We start from the raw sequence: 20,730 nt of genomic DNA on the forward strand, positions 1-20,730 counted from the left end.
ATATATATGTCTTTGGATTGCCAAGAAAGAGAAGGTTGACCCTGGCTGCTGGAGCTAGAATAATACAAAGGGAGGAACAGGAGCGAGTGTCAGTCTCATGACTGTACTTGTGTAATTTACATGTCGGAGTCTCTCCAACGGTGCACTTTTACATTCACGGGTGCTTTTGAAGTTATCTCGTTAACTCATTCAATCCCAGCCATTTTCACTGGAGCAACCCCCTCAATCCCAGCGTTTTACTGGATTTTGACTGATCTAGCAAGGTCCACAGAATATTTGGTTCTCATGCTGTATAAACATGGAGCCTACCAAAGTAAAGTTTGGACTCTATTCTTTCAGCAGAAAAAAAAAATGTTACCATCTTTTTCCATTCTTCAGCAATCGGCATTACAAAATGGCTAAGTTTCATGAAAATGGTGATTCCTGGGCAAAAAACGGAGAAAAAGAGCTTTTTGTAAAAGCACGTGAGGCACCACTGCCACCTACTGGTCGCTTTTTTACATGATTTACAATGCAAACGGCTTATTCTCATTCACAGATTGCATCAGACCCTCCTCCTCTCTATGACACAAAAAAAAGACTTAGACGTACAAGTACGTCCTTGGTAGGCGGGGCCTAATTTTAAAAAGACGTACGTCTTGTAGAATGAAAGAGTTAAGTGTTGTACTCTTGAAAGCACAAACAGTTGTCAGCAACTCGTGATGACTCTTTACCATACTCCGCACACTGTGCGGCAGTTCGGTCAATTTCGGCGTCGTCCTTCGGCGTTTGCCAGGCCTAAATCGGACCCCGGGGCTGATTGTTTACTCGGAATCAGTGAAGCTATACTGTACAGTACTCAGAGCAAAGAGCAGTGCCGATCTGCAAACACGACAAGTCCAGTGGAACCAAGAGGGATTGAATTTGTTTAGTAAGGGATTGCCAGTGGAGGATATTCACAATCAAAGTGGACCTCGCGGACGTGCTTGTAAAAAGATACTGTGTCTGAGCTCCTTCCAAGTAGGTTTTGTGCACTTGTAATGATAACAGCGCTGGCCATTTGCTGGCACGGCTACTTGGGTGAGAATTGCTTAACTTGTCTCTCTTGGAGGGAATTCATCTCTTAAGTTGCGCCATCTTTAAAACTCAAATGAGCCGTCTCCCCGTCTCTTGCCTGAACAAAAAGAAGACATTATCAAACCTCTACTCTCACCATTGTGAGATCCATTTGGTAAACAGCCTGTGTCCTGCAGCAGTAATCAGGGGGTATTTTTTGAGGGATTTGCAGGCTGGCCAGGAGGCATCCGCTGGAGTGATCTCTAATTGCTAGAAGCGGCGGACGGGGTCGCCTGGCGCTCTTTTGAAGCCATCAGCAGCAGTTTGCAGCCTGAGGAGTTAGCAGGGGGAGGCTCCCCATCGAGGCACTTGCCTTTTTCTTTATATCCTCCTCCTCTTCTCCTCTCCATGACATCATTATACTTCTCCTTGTTCTCACTCTCCCTTCTTTCCATTTTCTTCTCTCGACTTCCCGTTTCTTTTCGAACAGCACGTGTTCCCTGTCCCCACTCGGCCTGTTCCCCTTCCGCTCCTACACAGTCAATGAGCCAGCAATCACTTTGCAGCCAGACATCTTCTGCTCAGTCGGCCATGTTCAATCCTTAGCACCGGTGGCTGATGAGGCATTGTGGTGACGTCAAACACGGAGGTTTTTCTGGGAACGGCGGTTAACCTGCGGAGGCACAGCTCTGCTTCCTGGGTTGCCGGACTCATACTGTGGCAGCCTTTGGATAATGAATGGAAGATGCCAAAGAGATGAAAGATAATGAAGCCAATTATATTTTCCTTCTAACCCAGTGGGGCGAAAGACAAAAATCTATGTCAAATAGTCATTGTATAATGATGTATATAGGGCAACAAAGAGTAAATATTCATTCGATGTCGCGAGATACTCACTTGTTTGGACATCATCGAAATGTTTACTTTGGAGTATACTGGGAAAAAAAAAAATCGTACTTGATTTTTGATTGCGCGTGATTAAAATGTGTTTTAGTTTGTACTTGTAGAAAGCACAGGCAAATTACAAAGGTTACCACATTTTAATCATGTGTAATCGATGTCAAAATTTGAATTAGGGAATTCCAAAGGATCTTTTTATTTTAATGTAGAGATGAAATGGTATAAAATGGTCGTATCATGATTATAGCAACCAAAATGATCATGTTATCGATACTATCATGTTGTTGTTACCCCCACTCCCCCTGCCCCCCCAAAAAAAATCACTAAATGTAGTGCGGGTACCAATTAACCGCTAACAACACCTGGCTTGATTATAGAGTTATCGGCAGCGATCACAGATGATTCGTACGATTTCACAGGTTGTCCCCCCTTCACAGTAACTTTTTGTTCTCTTGTATTATCCGCAGACCGAGTAATTATCTTGAGCTAATTTTCCTTCTGCTGACATACACCTACACTTCAGCACGACTGCTCTTTGTCGGTGAAAAAAAAAAAATATCACCAGCATCTAGGGTGCCTTCCGTCATGTTACGTTTTGTCTTGAGTCGTGGCCTCTTTTTCTTCGTCGTCTTCTGCTTGTTCGTCGTGTTTGTTTGCTCTTGCGGTGCACGTCCGATGGGAGAAGCTAAAAGACGACGACGACTTTCAAACACGCTCAATAAATGAGTAATGATATTCAAAAAAAAAAGAAAAAGAAAGTAAAAGTGTCTGAAATGTTATCGGGAAACCATGTATCGTTTCATCCCCATGCAGGAGCCGAACTGCTCTCCTATAAAATAAACAACCATCTAACAGTTTTGGATTGTTTGGAAGGCAGCTCGCTCAGTGTGACATTGACTTCTCCCTGCCAACTTCACACTGGGAGCTGCACTTGCAAGCTTTTCTGCCAATTCAGGTAAAGAGATTACAGACACACACCATGCGGTCTTCTCTTCCTCTGCCAGGTGGAAAAACAGCCCTTACAACCAGAAGGGGGAAAAAAAAAGTTCCTCTGCCAGGTGGAAAAACAGCCCTTACAACATACATGGCAATGGCAAGTGATGAAAAAAGCGGAAATTAATGTCGTCCTCATACAATGCCATGAATCCTTTTCTTCTCCAGGAACATTTTTTTTTTCCTAATATGCACAACACCGATACAAATGTTTATCCCGGTCCTCAAATCTGTTGCACATTACTGGCACTTGCATCAGTCAAAGCGAAGCAGGAATTTAGCTTCGAATCAGTCACACAATTAAAGCTAAACTAATGGGTGCTGTCTGCGTGCGAACTTATACTGAGCAATATTTAAGAAACTTACACATGGATTTCATCATTCTTGTTAATGGTGCAATTAAAAAAAAAAACGGAAGAGAGAACGTGTGGAAATAATCAGAGGTACCGCGTTTAATATTTTAGCTCACACCTTTGAAGTATAAGTAAATGAAATCAAGGTATTGGGGGAAAAAGGTCAGGATTGATCAAACTTTTATTGGGTTATCTTGCTGCAGGGACTTCCACCAATTCATTGACAACACATCATTTTCAAAATGTCTCTTATTAATTAAATGATAGCTGCTACTCAAAGTGGGTTTGCAAAGGGAGCGATTTTAGATCATTTTATGAGGGTTTTTTTTTTAAATCTAGATATTGTCATAACCCCCCTCCCAAAAAAAAAAACATGATCATGGCAACAATAATGATACACTGTACATTAAATGATTACTTTTCGGACACTATCAACACTAAAACATTATTTTTGCCTGTGTGAGAAGCACAGAATCTGTGTTTGAGCGTCGGTGCAGTCGCATGTACTGGGGTAGTACTGCCTGCGGTTCCAGAATGCGATCTGATGCTTCTGCTTGCTACTTTCTGCTCTCAGCTACAGCCACTGGCTAACATCTGACAGGATTCAAAGGAGCAGCAGAGCACGTAAACCTCCTCCTGTTCGTACAAAGCATTCCATGGCAAAGACTCCAACAGTGACTTTTCGTGGCCACAGATAGCAATTGGCAATCTCCCGGTCCAGTCGAAACAGCAGGAGATCTCTCAGCGGCAGTGGTACCTCGAGAGAAATCGTCCACGCCCAATGGTGTGTGGACATGCCCTGGTTCCTCTCAACCACAGTCCCTGCTCATCGGCAAATAGCTGGGGGTAGATGGTGCTCAGAGCAAAGGAAGGAAACTAATCTCGGAGTGGAACGTGACAAAAAATACCTTATTTTTAATCTTAAAACACCTCAAAATCCGCCTCCTCACTCTTTGTTCTGGGCAATGGCGCATCATGACCAACACCTTGTTTCGACTAAAGAACAAATTCAAGACCTCCTGGCAACACCCCTGCTCTAAAAATTGAAAAACAGGATTGAGGTACCCGCTTCAGCATCATCTGGACTGAAATCTGGCACTGCCACAGAGGGATTGAGAATGAGTGGTGCATAGATAGAAAGCGAGACGTTGCAACAGGTGAACAACATCAGCTTCCAAGCTTTCTTTGATGTCATCAAGTCTATCTGCGGCCCATAAAGGAAGAGCATAAACTTGGACAGATAGGCTGAGCACTACCACAACCTGTGGAACACCTCAAACTCCCTTCCCATCGTATGAGTCAGCCATTGAAACATACAAAAAAATTAACCAAAAACGAATGTCACACATCCCTACTTTGTGTCTTGCGACAAAATGAGTTTCAGGAGAAAAGAGAAGGTGGAATGGAGGCGGAGCAATGGGGGGGAATTGCGGTAAAACATGGAACAATAGGTGCCCTCTGGCATCAACCCCTGGACGGTCCAAGCTGCTCACCGAAGGCATTGAAGTCGTCCACAATGAACGGCTGCTGAGGCAAGAGCGGCTTTGGAGAGTTCAATTTCCAACACAATCGGCAGTATTCTACTCCCTTAAATGCCAAGGAGATGGTGCTCTACACGCGCCTTTGTTGGGGGCTTTGCTTATGGCAATTGTCCTCTAAGCAGGAGACACGGCGGGAGAAAGACGAGAGGTGGCAAAGTCGGACAGGGTGGGGGGGGGAGACTGCACGAGATAGTGAATGAAAGAGCAAAAAAAAAAAAAAAACTAAAATGGGAAATGTAGAGAATGTCTGTGGCATTCGTTCGTTCGGCCTCACGGGGACCGTCTGGAGGACAATGCTGCTACTATTGGAGTGTGACGTTTGTCCTCTATCCAATTCAGCGCAGCCCCACAGAAATCACACAATCAGGTGTCAATCACGCATCTTCTGCCCATCTTGACTCCATCACATTAAACTCAATGTTAGATAGAAATAAGCAATGACCTTTTTTTCCCCCCCATAACCTTTATAGGGGTTTGTTTGATTTTTAGGCTATAATGTATGATTACTAATACAAGTTTAAAATTTATGATAAAATGACAACTCGTGAGAAAATATGTACAAAAAAAGTAGCATTGGCGAATTGCAGGAAGCTTTATATCAGCATAATAATTTCGATGGATAGAAATGAGCTTGTGCTGATCTTTTTTTTTTTTTTTTTTTTTTTACATACGACAGCAAAACCCGGAATTATTTTTTCATGACTCAATCTGTAGGATAAAAATCTACACAGGTGGGAAATTGATTTGGACTGCAGGCAGCTAGCTGTGCAGTCAGCGGACCAAGGCACTGGTTTCACTTATAATATATTTAATGCCCTTTCCTTTGTGGTCATGGAGCAGTTGAGTCATTAATATTACACAACCACACCAGTGGCACTGATGAATTATTGAAATGTTCTTACGGGTCTGTAATATTCAATGCGTTTCATCTTGGAGACCTGTTGTCTCAAGATAAAAGCGGTAAATGTCTACTGTTTCAAATTCCCACCGGAACCAAATATCAAAATGCTATTAAGAGAACCAGTGAGCGAAGAAACTAACTGCACCTGCCGCCTGCCTCATTGTCACACTCAATATAAATACGGCTGTTGTCATCACCCCCCACACGCCTCCACCCCAAAAAAAAAAAAAAAAAAGAAAAAAAAGTCTTCATTTGAAGGACGTTTTGTTGCCCAAAGGCAAACGTCTAACAAAGTCCCGGAGCAAAGTGTCCGTACTCTCTCAGGAAAGGCTGCCTATGCGGCAGACAGGGGAGAAGGAGAAGAGGGAGAAAACGCCTTTGTCTGAAAGACCCCACACCGGGTCCTGTCATGACAGATCAAAATCCCCTCAAAGCCATAGATCACTTCCACTATAGTTCACATGTTCCAACACTTGAAAACTGTTTACCAGGCTCAAAGGGTTTGTCTGCACAGCATCCTGACACAGAGGAGAAAGGAGCGGGTGAGACTGTAATGCACACTTACGGCCCCGTTTCAAAACAGCAAGGAGTACGAAACAGAGGTCAGGTTTCCACGAGGTGCATGTCGTTGGGATGCCGATGGTCCCAGGTGAGCTGCAGCCTATACAAGCCGATACGGTCCCCAATAAGCGAGACTGCAGTCCGATGATCGAGTAGTATTGTCACAACACAGAAGCAACGAACAAAATATCAAGAACAGAAGATTCCGCTTTTTGTCTTAAATGGCGAAGACGGACCGAAAACGGCTCCGTTGAGATCCTGTTTACCATCTCACATTACGTTTGGACGTTACTATGATTGTTACAATCACAATCTTGTTGCGCGCATGCCAAATTTCATACCCTCCGCCTTCCGATTCCAAAGCTACTACTGCTGCCCCCATCGATCTCGACTGCACAAGTATTTAATAAATAAATGCAGTGTGTTTCAAGTCAGGGAGGATGAGTCTCAATAGACTCATACTTTCTTCAATATGGCCCAGTTCAATGTGCAGGGAGTGACGAACTAACAAGAATACTGACTGATGTGACAGAAAAGCCCGCATCCTTCTCTTGTGGAAATACCTGTCGGTGCCTGTTGACTACTCACAGACAAAATGATCGAGACAGGGAGAAGGACGGAAAGAGACCGACGCGCACACAGACCAACCGAGTGAGGCACGCTGTTACTTTCAACTTCCTTTAACAGCCAATAGAAGCAGCCTCCCCCCGATAAACGACAGCCCGATGTGTGGTAACCAGCGGTTAAATCCGGCCTTTGAGTGCGCTGTTTAGCTTACACGCACGGCGCTGGCTCACGGCGCAAAAGAGGAAACCTGTCTTTGGAAAGTCCTCTATTTGAGAGAGAAACGTTTCGCTCATCGAAAGATAAGGCGCCGATGAGCGTGCGATAAAGTCGGTGCTTCTCCTGGGCGTTATCTGACACTGTTATCTGACTGCACAGCACCCGCCATCTGACAATCTTACAGCCTTTAAGCACATCTCCGAAACACGCAAACACCATGACCTGAACACACACACTCACACGCACACACCCAAGCTAATGCTGAGACATTCTAAGCACCGTACCAACTTATTGATCAGTTTGACACGCTCTCATTGTTCAACAGATGAGACACCCAATATCATGTGAAATGGAACCGTTCCGTTATCGCGCAAGGAAAGGACATAAAATGTTTTGCTTTTTCGGTTTACTGTGCACTCACCTCTATGTCTGTTCGTAGTCTTATCAAACATAAGCATGGCGTCATCGACCTGAAAGAGAGGAAGGATGAAGCCTTTTTAGTCAGGGTTTTTTTTTTTTTTTTGTGTCATCATCTGATCAATTCATTCCATTTAATTAATGTCAGAAAACATGAAAAATCGCCACGGCGGCATTGCCATCCAAGATATCGTTTCCCCCTTCTGATTCCGCGGCAGAGACGTGTGAGTGAAAAGTGGCAGAAAATGACAATAATGACAAGCGCTGAGGAAAATGGAGAACTGTTTGGACAATTTGTTTGATGAACACCAATGTCCATTCTTGGGGAAGGAGACGGATAAATGCATTACGCTAAGCGAAAGTGAGACAAATGGCCATCCGCGCTCATCTCACAAGCGCGGCAGCAGGAGCATCCACCATAATATCATCCCTCATCATGTCCAATAAAGCCACACACAGATAGTCGGGCCGCATTTTTCCCTCACGCATCTCCTATCCACGGACAACCTGTGATTTTTATATCTTTGAAGAACTGCTTTAAAAACAGAGTGAGGCATGCTCATTCACTCCGTAATTTTGTCTTCGGGGGGAATATAAAAAGGACAGAGAGCTAGGGAACAGTGGCAGACAGGGGAGGGAAAAAAAAAAAGTGGGAACACTGCACCTCTCGCTTCCTGGTTATGGTTTCTAGGTAAGTGTAACGATGTACCTCCAAGGCTTTATGCCGTGCGGGGGAAATGCGTGCGCACAGGCCTGTGTCTGTGTTTTTCATGGGAGGGTGGAAAAGCTTTGGGAGAAGATGGGACCAGACAAGAATAGGGGTCTCAGTCAAGCAGAACTGTCTGATTGGATTAAAAAAAAAAAAAAAAAAAGTAGTCCCTGGCAACCAGGCAGACTCGCACTGGCACACTGCTCTTGCCACACTCTGGCTGCACATTTGGCACAGATGTTGACGTTGCCAAGCAAGATGCTGGCACGGTGTGGGGAACCCTGTGATTTTATGCACAGCTCACTAACCAACTGCAGCTCTCTGGGATTTTATTTTTTTTTTTGTTTGTTACGCGTACACCTATGCAAATAAAATGGGAAGATAATGCTCAATTGGAGAAAGGGGGCTAACACACACCTATACCTGAATATAAACATCTACAATCAAATCATTGCCCGTATTCACATTTGGTTACAGCAGACAGGGACAGAAAAGATTTCAATGAGGTTTTTGGACCATCCTGCCACATGCTAACCCGTTACTCAGTCTTAACTTTGAATGCTGCAGTACTATACTCCATGGTCTTCAATTTAACTCATTTTCATGCTGCTCTCAAAAGATTTTTCACCATATTGTGGTCAGAAGCTTGTCAGAACTTAACTCATTCAGTACCAGCCAATTCTGGACCAAGTCTGAAAAGACGTTTAAAAACGTCTTTGGGAGTGAATGAGTTTTAATATGGGAGGCCCTGTCACATTACTTGTGTCACAGTAAGTGATGCAGTCGAACGTGTTTTGCGGTACTGTTTTGAAGTGGAAAACCCACCAAACCGATTGGGCAGTGGACAAGCGATAAAACGGCAATCTGCTATGTTTATACGCAATTCTGGACACTTTTCGTTGGAAAAGCGTTCATCGCTGTTGAGATTGCGTTGAATTGTCTCTTGGAGCTGTGTCACACACAGTGAGAAGCAACATTGTTCTTTGATTTTTATTAGTTTTTGAGTTTACAGGTTTTGATATGAATGGAGCACCACCTTTGGCTTTTGTCTTTTTAATTAAAAAGAAAAGATAGCCGCAAATGTGTATAGAGCGTCTACATTAAAATGCAGCAAGACATGCCAGAGGTAAAAGTTAACCAGTTCATAACCTAAAGTAAGCAGAACACTAGAAACATAATTTTGTGACCTGTAAGAAGTAGTGCTACCTAATTATTATCCGATGGGACAACATCAAATGTGAGTACGAAGCAATAATCCCAGCAGCAACATCTTTATTGAGAGACATATATAATATCATCTGTCTTAACTTTTGCCTCGTGTTATCTCCCGAAAATCACATTACAGTGAGAGAATGTGTGATAACTGCAGTTTGTCTTTGGGGCGTTTGTGACTTCAGTGCCTTTGTACGAAAGGACAATGAAGAAAAAAAAAAAAGAGACAATTTTGCGATGAAGGAAAACATATTTCGAAGTACCAAGCCAGTGAGTGCACTGCCATAATTTTAATCGTAACGAAGTAAGAGGTGCATATTTTTAACTTCTCAACACTGGATACGACACGATAGCATAAATTGTGAGAGTGACAGATGGAAGAGCCGGTTAATCAACTCTGACTTTATATCGTGTAAATCCACATGAATTTACAACATCGTTGCGGTGAAACGGTGACCGGCTGCTTGAATTATGTAACCATCTCACACTATCAACAACCGGGCGGCCCTGATAGAAGTCAGCATTCCACTATTTCTGCCGCTACAGATACTATTGAAACCGTGGAGAGCTTCGGGCGGAAAGCTGAAGTGAGATTTGTTCGAGGAAGTGTATTATATAAATGTATGATGCTGTGACATGATTCGAGGAGAACTATCCGGTCATACAAGAAACATTGATTCATAGTGAAGCACTGATGGGCATTTTAACAGAGAACGTGAACATCATGTAAGGGTCAAACTCAAGTTTCTCTCTCTCTGTCGGGCTCTCCCGTTCGCTCTCCCCGGCACCAGCAGACTCTATAGAACCATCTCCAGTGCTTGAGGGCTTTTCAATGTAGTTATTCAAGCAGAACACAACTGTGTGCCTCCATCTGATAGAAGGTTAAGGACCTCTTCACTGCTCACAAAAAAGCCCGCCACATTGAGGTGAGGCCAGGCTCACCTCAGGGAAGAAATCTTTCTCTGTCCTCCTCCTCCTTGGCTTTCACTCTTTCCTTTTTCTCCTGGCTTGGTGAAAGGAAAGGTTCAAAGGATAATGACTGTCTTATCACTATGTAAAAGGGGAACGGGAACTCCAGCGAAGTGGCTGGCCTTTTGTGACAACGGAGAAAAGAGCAAAAGTCTATTCGGCGCTGGGATAGGCACTAGAACCATCCATTACCACTTAAGGAGGGCAGGCAGCTCTTTAACCAAACCTGCAGCAAATAGCACATCCAAACAAGGCCGAGAGGTGACGGGATGACATGAGACATCGACTGATTTTGGCTTCTTGAAGCTTCATGTAAATTTCACCGCACTTGGGAGAAAACCCGACAAATCGATATTCTTTTGCTGTCGCCAAGCGGTGCTGACCTTCCATAATACACAAGTGGCAAGAAGTGGAGCAAAAGAGCATAGGAGCGGAAGGATCGAATAATGGACGTACGTATTCCAGAAGGGTAGTTATCATTTTGAAATCAGGAGTTCTTCTTTCAATTGTCCCACAATTCACTTCCAACGCCCATATCACTGAAATCAGCCTATTTTTTGTTTTTAAAGGCATTTTTTTCTGGCATGAATTGTCCCTGCTGTTTCGCCAATTCCTGACTTCGGGAGTTTGGTCTTTTGCTTGCCTTAATGTGTTCTATTCCCATCTGTGTCGTACTTCTGTTTATGTGTCTGTGAATCAATTGTTTGCTTACACCGATGTCCCAAAAATTTGATTTTGTTCACTTGAGAAACTGGTCGGTTTGGTTATGGTCATTTTCGACTCACCTTCCTTGCAGAAATATCAAAGCTGATTGGCTACGTTTGCATTTAGATCTATTCTGCATTCATTCACGGATATGAGATATGTATCAGAGATAAAAATGTGCTTTTTATCTTTTCTTTCTTTTTGCACTTTGTAAAATAAATCCACAACAAGACAAATACGTGATGATTTGGAAAAAGGAAAAGTTCTGCGAGTGATGAATCATGTATCAAAGGACAAAGGCATCAATAAGGGCTAATGTGCTATGTTTGGATTGGGAAAACAGCAGACCTGCCAGATGACAGGGGGAGATTTAAGAGCTCTGGAAATGAATTATGACAGCGATTTAGGTCGATGTCAAACGCGCATTTACATTCAACTCATGGCAGGAAAGCGAGAGCAGAGGAGGTTTTCTGCAATTTGGGGTGGCACTGATGTGGATGAGATCTGATGCGAAATAACGTCAGGTCATCGCCACGTACATTGACCTGGGACTGTTGTGTTGACATTTTGAGCTGTCAATTCACAAAGCGTTGTGCTGCTAGTTTTGGGCACAGCAAGTTCTGGTTCTGGACCCGGGCAGAGACAATTGATACACATTTTATAGCTACCTAGTATCATTCAATTTTTGCCATTTTGATTTGATTTCAAAAGATTCCCAATTTCAACATATATTTGCAAAGGGGCATATCTTTCAGATGTAAATGAAAATAGATATGTCAAAAAAAAAAAAAAACAAAAAAAAAAACAATCCTTTTCCGCTCATCCAATATAATAGCATGTTGCCGATGAATTGGAAGGAACACTTTTAAACCTCCTTGCTGTCAAGCATCCATCTTCTTTGGGAGTCATCGGGCAGGAGAGTGATTCGGCAGATTCTATTCGGATTTAGCTGCACCATAGCTTTACAAAAAAGGGGCGGGGTGGGACATTAAAAAAAAAAAAAAAAAACTCCCTATAGCGCTCAATGAAGTATCACATCATTAGGATCATTACCATTATGACAAATAAGGGTCATGGTCAAGGAGAAAGCTCAGCTGGCACTGCCCCTTCATCAACACTCCCTTTTGCAGAGTAGATAATCTCATATTCTATTTCAGTGATGACAATTAAGAGAGAAATGATAGCAGCGCAGTGACAATGGACAAATTTGTAACAACCCTTTCGATTGTTCTTTTGTAGAGGGGAGTCTATATCATTGTCAGAAGGAGGTTGAATTGCGCACAGAGCTGCATCCACGCTTGAGTGCTTTTACAAGTGGTGGTTTAACAAAGAGTGGAGGGCAAAATTTTTGCTTCCTTTCAGCTCATGGGGGGGGTGTTAATTGTTAGCCTATGGGTGGCTTTTGGTCATGCAACAAAGAACCCAGGCTGCAGAGAAATGTACAATAGTTAAGGAATGAGAAGATCCCATGCTGATTGATCGGTTCCTTCTCGGCATCAACTGCATTAGGCTGGAGGATGTTGACACTGGAGGTGAGCCTTCTCTTTCTGTAAATCTAAAATCGTCATGACTTTCTTACAGGGGCACTATTAGCAGTGATCTGACAAGCTGTCTTGTTATCGGGTATGGAAACTGATATTTCCAACTCCCAATCTATTTGCGGGGCCACCAGCATGAGCATTGCGGCTAACTCCTCCCACCCGTCTCGTTGCTGCTTGGCTCGTTCCATCTCGGTGAACCACTTGGCAGTCTCGGTAGCTCCTTGACACCGTTTTGATTTGATTCGATAGTTTCTCAGAAAAGCTCAAACGTGTCTTGAACGAAGAGTTTGAAGCAGATTTATGTTTTTTTTTCCCCCCAAAATGCCCCAATGAAGATGAAAAGATAGACTATCATCTCTGCTTCAGTCTAAGCACGAGCTTGCGTAGTTACATTTGAAAACACTTGATATGATTTTGATGTGGACCCTTCATTAAAAATCTTATTACCTGGGTTAGTAAAGAATACAGGGATATAGATATTTATTATTGCTAAATGAGAGCTATCAAAAAAAAAAAAACGTTTTCAAGCAGTTATCTGACGATAAAGTCTGTGTAATTATTAATTATATACAGCGTGGGCCGAATGTCAACACTTATTCAAACAAGTTTCCTTCATGTTGACATTAACAAAATGGCTTGAAAGAAACACTTGAGGAAGACAATTTCTCAAATGTGTCACAGTTACATATTTATGAGGTCCCCTGCTCTGCATCCAAGGAGGTCGCTATGGTGATGCAAAGTGATGTTCTTGCGGAGAGCTTCGGCAGATCCGAGCACAGAAGCTCTGTGCGGCTCGCAGACCAGCGAACGGCACAATTAAAAAGGCAGTCATGCAGAGGGCACATTCAGCAATGTACTGCTATAAAAGAAATGTTATGAAAGGAAAATGCCTTTCGGAGGTTCCTACATTTTTCAGGGGAGGCCGTAACATTGTTTTGCTGAACTATTATTTCATGAGAAGACACCCTTCAGAAAAGTAAAATGCAGTTGAAAAAAAGAAATCAGTCCCATCTTTTGGAAAATATAATTTTATGGGTACTCCAACGCCCAAGTACTCCCAATTATGCATTCAAAATCTTTTGTTATCCTCCAGGGAATCATGTTGATATTTTCTTACTCTGCTGTAACGTGTTTATTGCCAAAGGAGTTTTCATAATGGGTAACTTAATAGGAAAATGCATGGCCGAACCTCTACCATGTGCAATGAAATACAGTCATGTCCAGGATCCACTTTGTGATTTGGCTCATATGTGAAGCACACTCGTTTAAAACTCCCTCTGACCCTTTAATAGCAATCTAGACATCACTTTGAAGGTCATGCCTTCCTGAATAAATGGGAAGTCAGCGTGGTGTGGTGCTCCGTCCCCCGTTTGGCCTTCCACAGTCATATCCTCATACTTGAACTCCGTATGTTTGAGGATGTTGGCCTTGGCCTTGTCCATCAATCTTCTTGTCTTCCTTTGCCAAGCTGCAGGAACTACCCATTATGGAGTCATTTTATTAATAGGGCCTCTTTTCCTCTCTGCCACTCTCGTGCAGAGTGCCTCCTCTTTCTGTCAGAATAGAGTATGCCTGCAAGCCACCTCCATGAAACTACAGTGCCCGGGCTTTCCCTCATTCTCCCGTGTGAAAGCTCAGCAAGGGAAATATTTTGCTTTCAAGCGAAAATAGTATTTGGAGAGGTGAGCAATCCTTAAACCCCCAGAGCAAACAGTTTAACACCGAGGACCTATTTAAAATGATTTTCTTCCTCCCTGCAAAGCCAATCTGATTTTTTTTTTTCCTCACACGCACATGCACTGAGAATACACAATAGATTTTACAAAATGATGCACCTTTTTCTCTCGTTTTGTCAGCGTTAAATAAAGGTTTTCTTATCTTAAAAACGGCTACAAGTGGACATGCAAAAAAAAAAAAGGTCAAAAGAAACAAGAGGTTGAGGGGCACAGTGCAAAAATACAATCCGTTGGAAGCAACGGATCCCTGAAGGACGTGCTGGTAGAGATAGTGAAATGAGGTGAAACAGAAGGTTGCAGAGGACACAAAAGCTTACACTCCAAATAACCAACATGGTGTTGGGGAATCCATTATTTAATAAACAGTTAAGTGAGAATAAAAAAGTGGACACTTAAACTTGCCACTTTTGATAATTCTTCTAGCTTTTTGGGCTTACATCAAAAGTGCTCTGATGTGCAGGTTTCACTCGAGGTTCTCCGAGTTCTTCCCGTCTTCCCAAAATATGCAGGTTAGGTTCACTGAACTCCAAATTTTTCTTCGGTGTGAATTCAAGTGTGAATGGTTGTTTGTCTATGTCTACATATGCGCCAGAGGAAAACTTGATTTCTAGTTAATGTCATTTTATAACGTAAAATCAACTCCTTGGAGGTAATAAATGCCCACATAAAACATAAATAACAATAAAAAGGTCACAATCACAAGAAGTGGCCTTCTGCGCGACATGATTTTTCGTAAAAGCACAACGGTGACAGCACATTGTGGAAAAACCTTGACTTTTTTTTTTCCTTCGGCGGAAAGGAACAATTAGCTGGAAGTTAAACGAGTCTGGAAAAGCGCATGCAATTCAGTGTGCGCGTTGCTCTTTCTTTGAAAGTTGTGAATCTAAACGTGGCCTTGAATCGAGACGGTGGGTTTCGTCTGCCTCTGTATGCGCTGAGAGTACTCAGGAACAGAACCGTGATGTGCTTCTATTGTGGCGTTTGCCACTGGCTTTGAACCACCATCGAGAGCCAAGAGTTATTTTTCGCGCGGTATTCATGAATCAATGGCAGCCACTCACTGGCGGCTCTGTTCTCGGAGTATATCATCTACTTAAGATATCAACAGGTGAACACCGGGGGATCAAGCGATCTGCGAGTTGAAGAAAAATGGAACGTATTTTCCACGCAACGGCCACCATCGCTAATACCGCGCGCTTCCCTTCCATTGTTGTTTGGGCTCAAAAAGCTTGAAGGACGTTTCAATAATTTGTCCCTTCTCCTAAGATTTGAATAGGACGAGTGCTGATGGAAAACTTTTGATCTCTTCATGCAAAACACTTTCATCTGTTATTTTGTGATAGCATGTCTCTCTTTGTCAGCACAAATACGGGAGGCCCGATTTGAATATGGTTACACATCCCTCTATTTATTAAAGCTTGGATTAACATGACAGGAAGTTTTGTCTGGGGGGCTCTTTAAGATGGCTCAGAGAGGCAATCTGGTGACAGTAATAGGATCCAGCTAATATACTTGACTGATGCTCCTTTCCCAGTGTTATAAAGCAGAACAATGGGAGTAGGGTTCTGGGAGTGAATACATTGTGTTTGGTAATAGTGTGTGTATCCATGTGTGTATCGGGAGGGCGATGGTGCGCTAATCAGCCAGAATACCATCACTTAGCAAATATACGGGCTGAGGAAATAAAAATACTAAAAGGTCACAAAGCAATTCCATCAGGACATCTCTTCTACAATTAACCGAATAGACAAAGGACCTGACATTAGAGAGTGCAAGAGGAATATTTCAGCTCAATGTCTCGGAGTTTGTAGAGATTTGTTAAAGGTTGGCTTTGAATATATGGAAATCTTTCTAATTGTATTTCTTCCTTTCTTCTTTTTCTATGCGGTACAAGTCACAAAGAAAAATTCATTACGGGGGACATTTAAAAGGATATTGTATACCGCCCAACTTCGCTCTCGCCGTTGCTGCGCCACAAAATATGGCTGTCACATCTTGCCTTCAGTTACGATTGGAAAAAAAATGAATCCCCAATACATCAAAGGGCTGTTTCATTTGTAGACGCGGTGCACACAGTACATCGCATCCCCCCGTTACCTATTTACTTTATTCATGTCTACTGATTTTAATTTCCTCAAGGGGAAATTCAGTGGACACTCTTCTGTTTATAGTGCCACTTGTTTTGCACGCTACCCAGAGAATACGAAGGCAGGCCTGAAGGGAGAAATGTCAGAGCGAAGAGGCGTGCAGCGCTGCACCTCTTGCTCAAGGGCGACCGAGACAGAAGTCAGTTAGCAGATTAGCATTTCTCGAACATTAAGTTGACCCTTTCAGTTCTTGGCTTTTCATTTTAAAAGTAATCGTGATTTTAAATGTTCTTGTTGTCGGATTGAGAGCGACAGGATCCAACCGCCAATGATGACGGGTTGTCATATTCACGGTTCTGTGTAGGTTTTCGGCCACCCAGCTTATTGTCGTCCGCAAAACATTGAATTAAAACCGGATGAACAAGAAAAGTTAAATTGCCTCGATTCAGCCTTATGCGACCATATTAATGGCTTCATCAAGTAATTACACTCTGTTGATTGGATGGAATGAATTCAACAACAATTTTCCACATGTTTGATCTACCATCATTAAAGTCATTTACATAGGTTGCATCGATGCAATCTCAACGTTTGAGCAACTAGGACACCCCCAAACGTTGTATAGGTTGTATACGTAGAGGATGTCGTGACCGCATTTCTGTATAATTTCATGTGTGGCGCTGAATCGTATTTGCATTCATAAATTCCGCAACAAGCAAAACCAACTTTTACAACAAATAGAGGAGAGACTTGCGAGTGGGGTGAGCGGATCAAACTCGCATCTGTTTCAGAGGTAGAAGGGAAGCTGTGCATCTCGCCCAATCTACAATTAACAATCAGTGATAGCGGCCAAATGCCAACAGCCATTAGCGCCCAACACCAAGCGAGACCACGAATGTAGATGCGCGTGCACTCAAACGTAGATGATATGCGCTTCCGCCACCCTCCCATACCAAACGGCCACAAACCATCTGTGGATTAGATATTAGACTACAAAATGTCTATTTCCAACCCCGCCGTGAAACAGTAATTGTGCAATCTGATCTGTCTTGTATGGCGTTAGAATGGTGGGACTGTTTAACACATGGCTAACACTTAAGCTTAAAGGAATGGATGACAACTTCAATTCTGGAATTGCATTGGACCTCTGACTCGTTCGCTGATAGTGCTATTTGCATGCACTCAAGCAGCGTGCACGGTAAACGCAGCTGACAGTTATCTTTGATTTTATTTAGAAAGGATTTCAGCGGCGTCTGCATCAGAAAAGATCCTGCCAACCGCTCTTTCAGTTCCCGGTGCGATTTCTCTCTCGCTGAATCTGTCACTCCGTGCCTTGGTGACAGGGTCAGATAGAGAGAGCAAAGTGGTGAGAGGTGTGACAGTGCGAGCAGATGAGGGTCGCTCCGTGTGGAGGCCCTCGGCATGACACCCATCAAGGCGACTCAGACAGACGCCAGTTGGTCCGAGTAATGCCACCCACACCGGCCGGCTCTGGGAGGGAGCCCAGAAACCATATGGAGGCCAGAAGCCAATGGCACACCAGGAGAAGACTGACATTTCAGTCTGGCTATTGTTAATCAAACTGAGCAGTCATTAATGTCCATTAACCAAATATTTAATGATTGTACAGAGCTCTTAGCTCTGATCACATAACCGTGGTTGGACATGTTTTCATGGGGGGAAAAACTCCATTGCCCCCCCCCCCCCCCCCCCCCCCCCCCCCTTGCCTTCTAGACAGTCACATTCCAGATGGCTGCAGATGCTTCCAGATGTTTGAATGGCAAGTCCCTCTCTTGGCCGACTTTCTAACAAGTGTCAGCCCCCAAAAATGCACCCAAAATCGAGCACACCTCATGAAAAGTACTGTTGTGTTTTGGGAGACATTTTAAGTAGGAGGTTTGTGGCAGTTGGGTGTGGTGGTAGTGAAGACAACCCTGGGTGTACATGTTTTTTTGGGGGGGAAAACCCCCCTTCCCCCCCCCCCCCCCCCCACACGCTACGATGACACCCACTCTCAGGAGTGCGCCTAAAATTGTTTCGCCTTATCTCCTGACTTCCTGCTTCCATTTTATGACAGCGACACTCATGTTCCCGATGCCCTCTGATCCTCGTGTCAACACACAGCTCACGGGAACGCAACCCATCTGCAAGGCATTCACTTTAAGTCGGGTTACCGGCAAAATCAGTCGAGAGTCTGTGTTCACCTGACAAGGTAACACGACGTAAGGTGGCTTCCGTAACAGCTACCCAGCCGTTCTCCAGGGCGACACTGAGGAATTTACGAGCAGCAGGTAGGAGATCAAAGCTGGTGCTGACAGACTTGGCAAACATCAAAATTCATTCAACTCATCGCTTGTTTTCTTGGTGGCTTTCTGTCTTGGTGAGGCCCTGCAATGACGGCGGCTTTTATGAGTTGTCAGTGGGCCAGGTTGGAGGGCTCTGCGGTTGTCCACCGCCGGATTCAAACTTCGACGGGCGCCGTGATGACAGGATACGAGGCACTCTGCGGTTACTCCGCGGAATTCGAATGTCAATCGCCCTGCCCAGTGCCGTCTCCCCCTCTCGCTCTCGTTTGTCATCGCTCCTCCCTCCCCTCTCCCCCGGTGTTTGTCAGGGCTGGTGATTAGCTGTCACCCTCTGCAGAAGCAGATAACACCCCGCACAGCCTGTTTCCCCTCTGGGAGCATGCACACACGTAAAATAGGAAAACGCACAAATAAAAGGCACAAGTGTGCGTACACGCATGCACACTAAAGACACTTGATGATGTAAAAAAAAAATGGTATCGTCTGCAGCCGTTTTGGATTCATTGACCAAGATGTACTTATCCGTGATGTTTGCGGTAACTGGATGCCATTTAGATCTTATCAATCTTGACTGTGATTAATGTTCTGCGCATCGATTCTAATTGCAATTCCTTTCTTTTCAACAAATCTAAGATGCAATAAACAGTTTGTTGGCAATGTTACTCTGCATCTTTTCCAAGCGCAATTTGAGTTGGCTGGAAGAGCTGATTTTGAGACATTATGACTTGGCATTCGTCTACCCGGCTGCAGCTGTTGAATTGCCATCGCCGCATAATTCTTGCTCAACATTTTCCTGCTGTTTAAACTTCAAAGAGTGCTTCAATACTTCTCACACTCTTCGGACACAGTTGCGCTTGTGACAAGCTTAGTCAAAATTGATTTTATTCATTATTCCTCACAATCTCGGTCGGAATAAAAATCATTGACATTTTGCGAGGACTATTAATGTAGCAGTGAATCTTGAAGCTGCAAGAGGTCTGGTGAGATTTATAATATTTACAGCATTTGCCTTTTTCTTGTTTGAAATGTTAATTACACAGTTTTGAGTAATTTCTCACACCATGTCTGCTGCTCTATTTATTTTATAGTGAGGCTTTGGTTAGCCAAACTGTTAAAATCTGTAATCCACTGATTTGAATCAGTGCAGCAAAAACTGAAGCCATACTATTTCAAATATAACTCCATTATGTTCACAAATCCCTTGAATTTGTCGAGAATCACAGGAAAAAAAAAAGGCGCAACCAAAGCATGAAAGGTGTCAAAATGTGCTGACTCCATAAGAGCCATTTAAAAATTTCAACGGGTGGTGAAGGGTGTTTCTCAAGCAAATGTGCAGAGGCAGACAACATTAGGTGCTTTTTCGACCTCAGTGGCAGGTGCTGCAGCAGCTGGACATGGAGCATCGGGATAAATAGTGATTTTTTTTTTTTTTTTAGATTTGAATGACATGAATGGATGCATATGAACTCATCAAGGAAAACATTTCAGGTTAGGAAAAAAAAATGAAACTAATTCACAAGATATATGTCACTGATATACTCCACCCAGTCTCAGTTTTGCCCTAAATTCTAATTCTCAGCAACTCGTAGTGAACGTGTTAATTGCCTTTACCAAAGGACCTGATCTCAAGGACTCACGTAAGTTATATAATAACAAAACATGCTCTTCAACATTCTATGTTGATTTTGTGGCGTGCAGCCACAGTCAATCAAATTCCCACGGCATATCAACTGAACCGAGCTTATGTTTTTTTTGTTTTTTTTTAATTATTTACACAGAATGTGTTTCAACTCCAAAGCAAAAAAACCAAAAAAACATTGGCATGTACATAAATTAACATGAGCTGCATAATATTTCATTTGATCAAGAGGTTGCCTAGCTCGCAGAACAGCGCCATCCATTTCCTTATGGTGTAACGTCATATTAATAAGGAAGGAAAAGGCCACCTTCGCGCCCCACTTGTATCATTTCTACTGTCACA

At 43.3% G+C, this 20,730-nt stretch overlaps 1 protein-coding gene across 2 annotated transcripts in view; it reads right to left on the reverse strand.

The window, feature by feature from the left end:
- LOC109508953 (RNA-binding protein Musashi homolog 2) overlaps window positions 1-20,730 on the reverse strand; it is a 228,647-nt gene that overhangs the window by 92,583 nt on the left and 115,334 nt on the right. For both annotated transcript variants that reach the window (XM_019858880.1, XM_019858878.1), the window contains one exon: window positions 7,489-7,537. In XM_019858880.1, the coding sequence (XP_019714439.1) occupies window positions 7,489-7,537 (49 nt within the window). The remainder of the gene's footprint in view (window positions 1-7,488; window positions 7,538-20,730) is intronic.

Source organism: Hippocampus comes, unplaced genomic scaffold, assembly GCF_001891065.2.
Source record: "Hippocampus comes isolate QL1 unplaced genomic scaffold, H_comes_QL1_v1.1 scaffold230, whole genome shotgun sequence".
Taxonomy (NCBI): domain Eukaryota; kingdom Metazoa; phylum Chordata; class Actinopteri; order Syngnathiformes; family Syngnathidae; genus Hippocampus; species Hippocampus comes.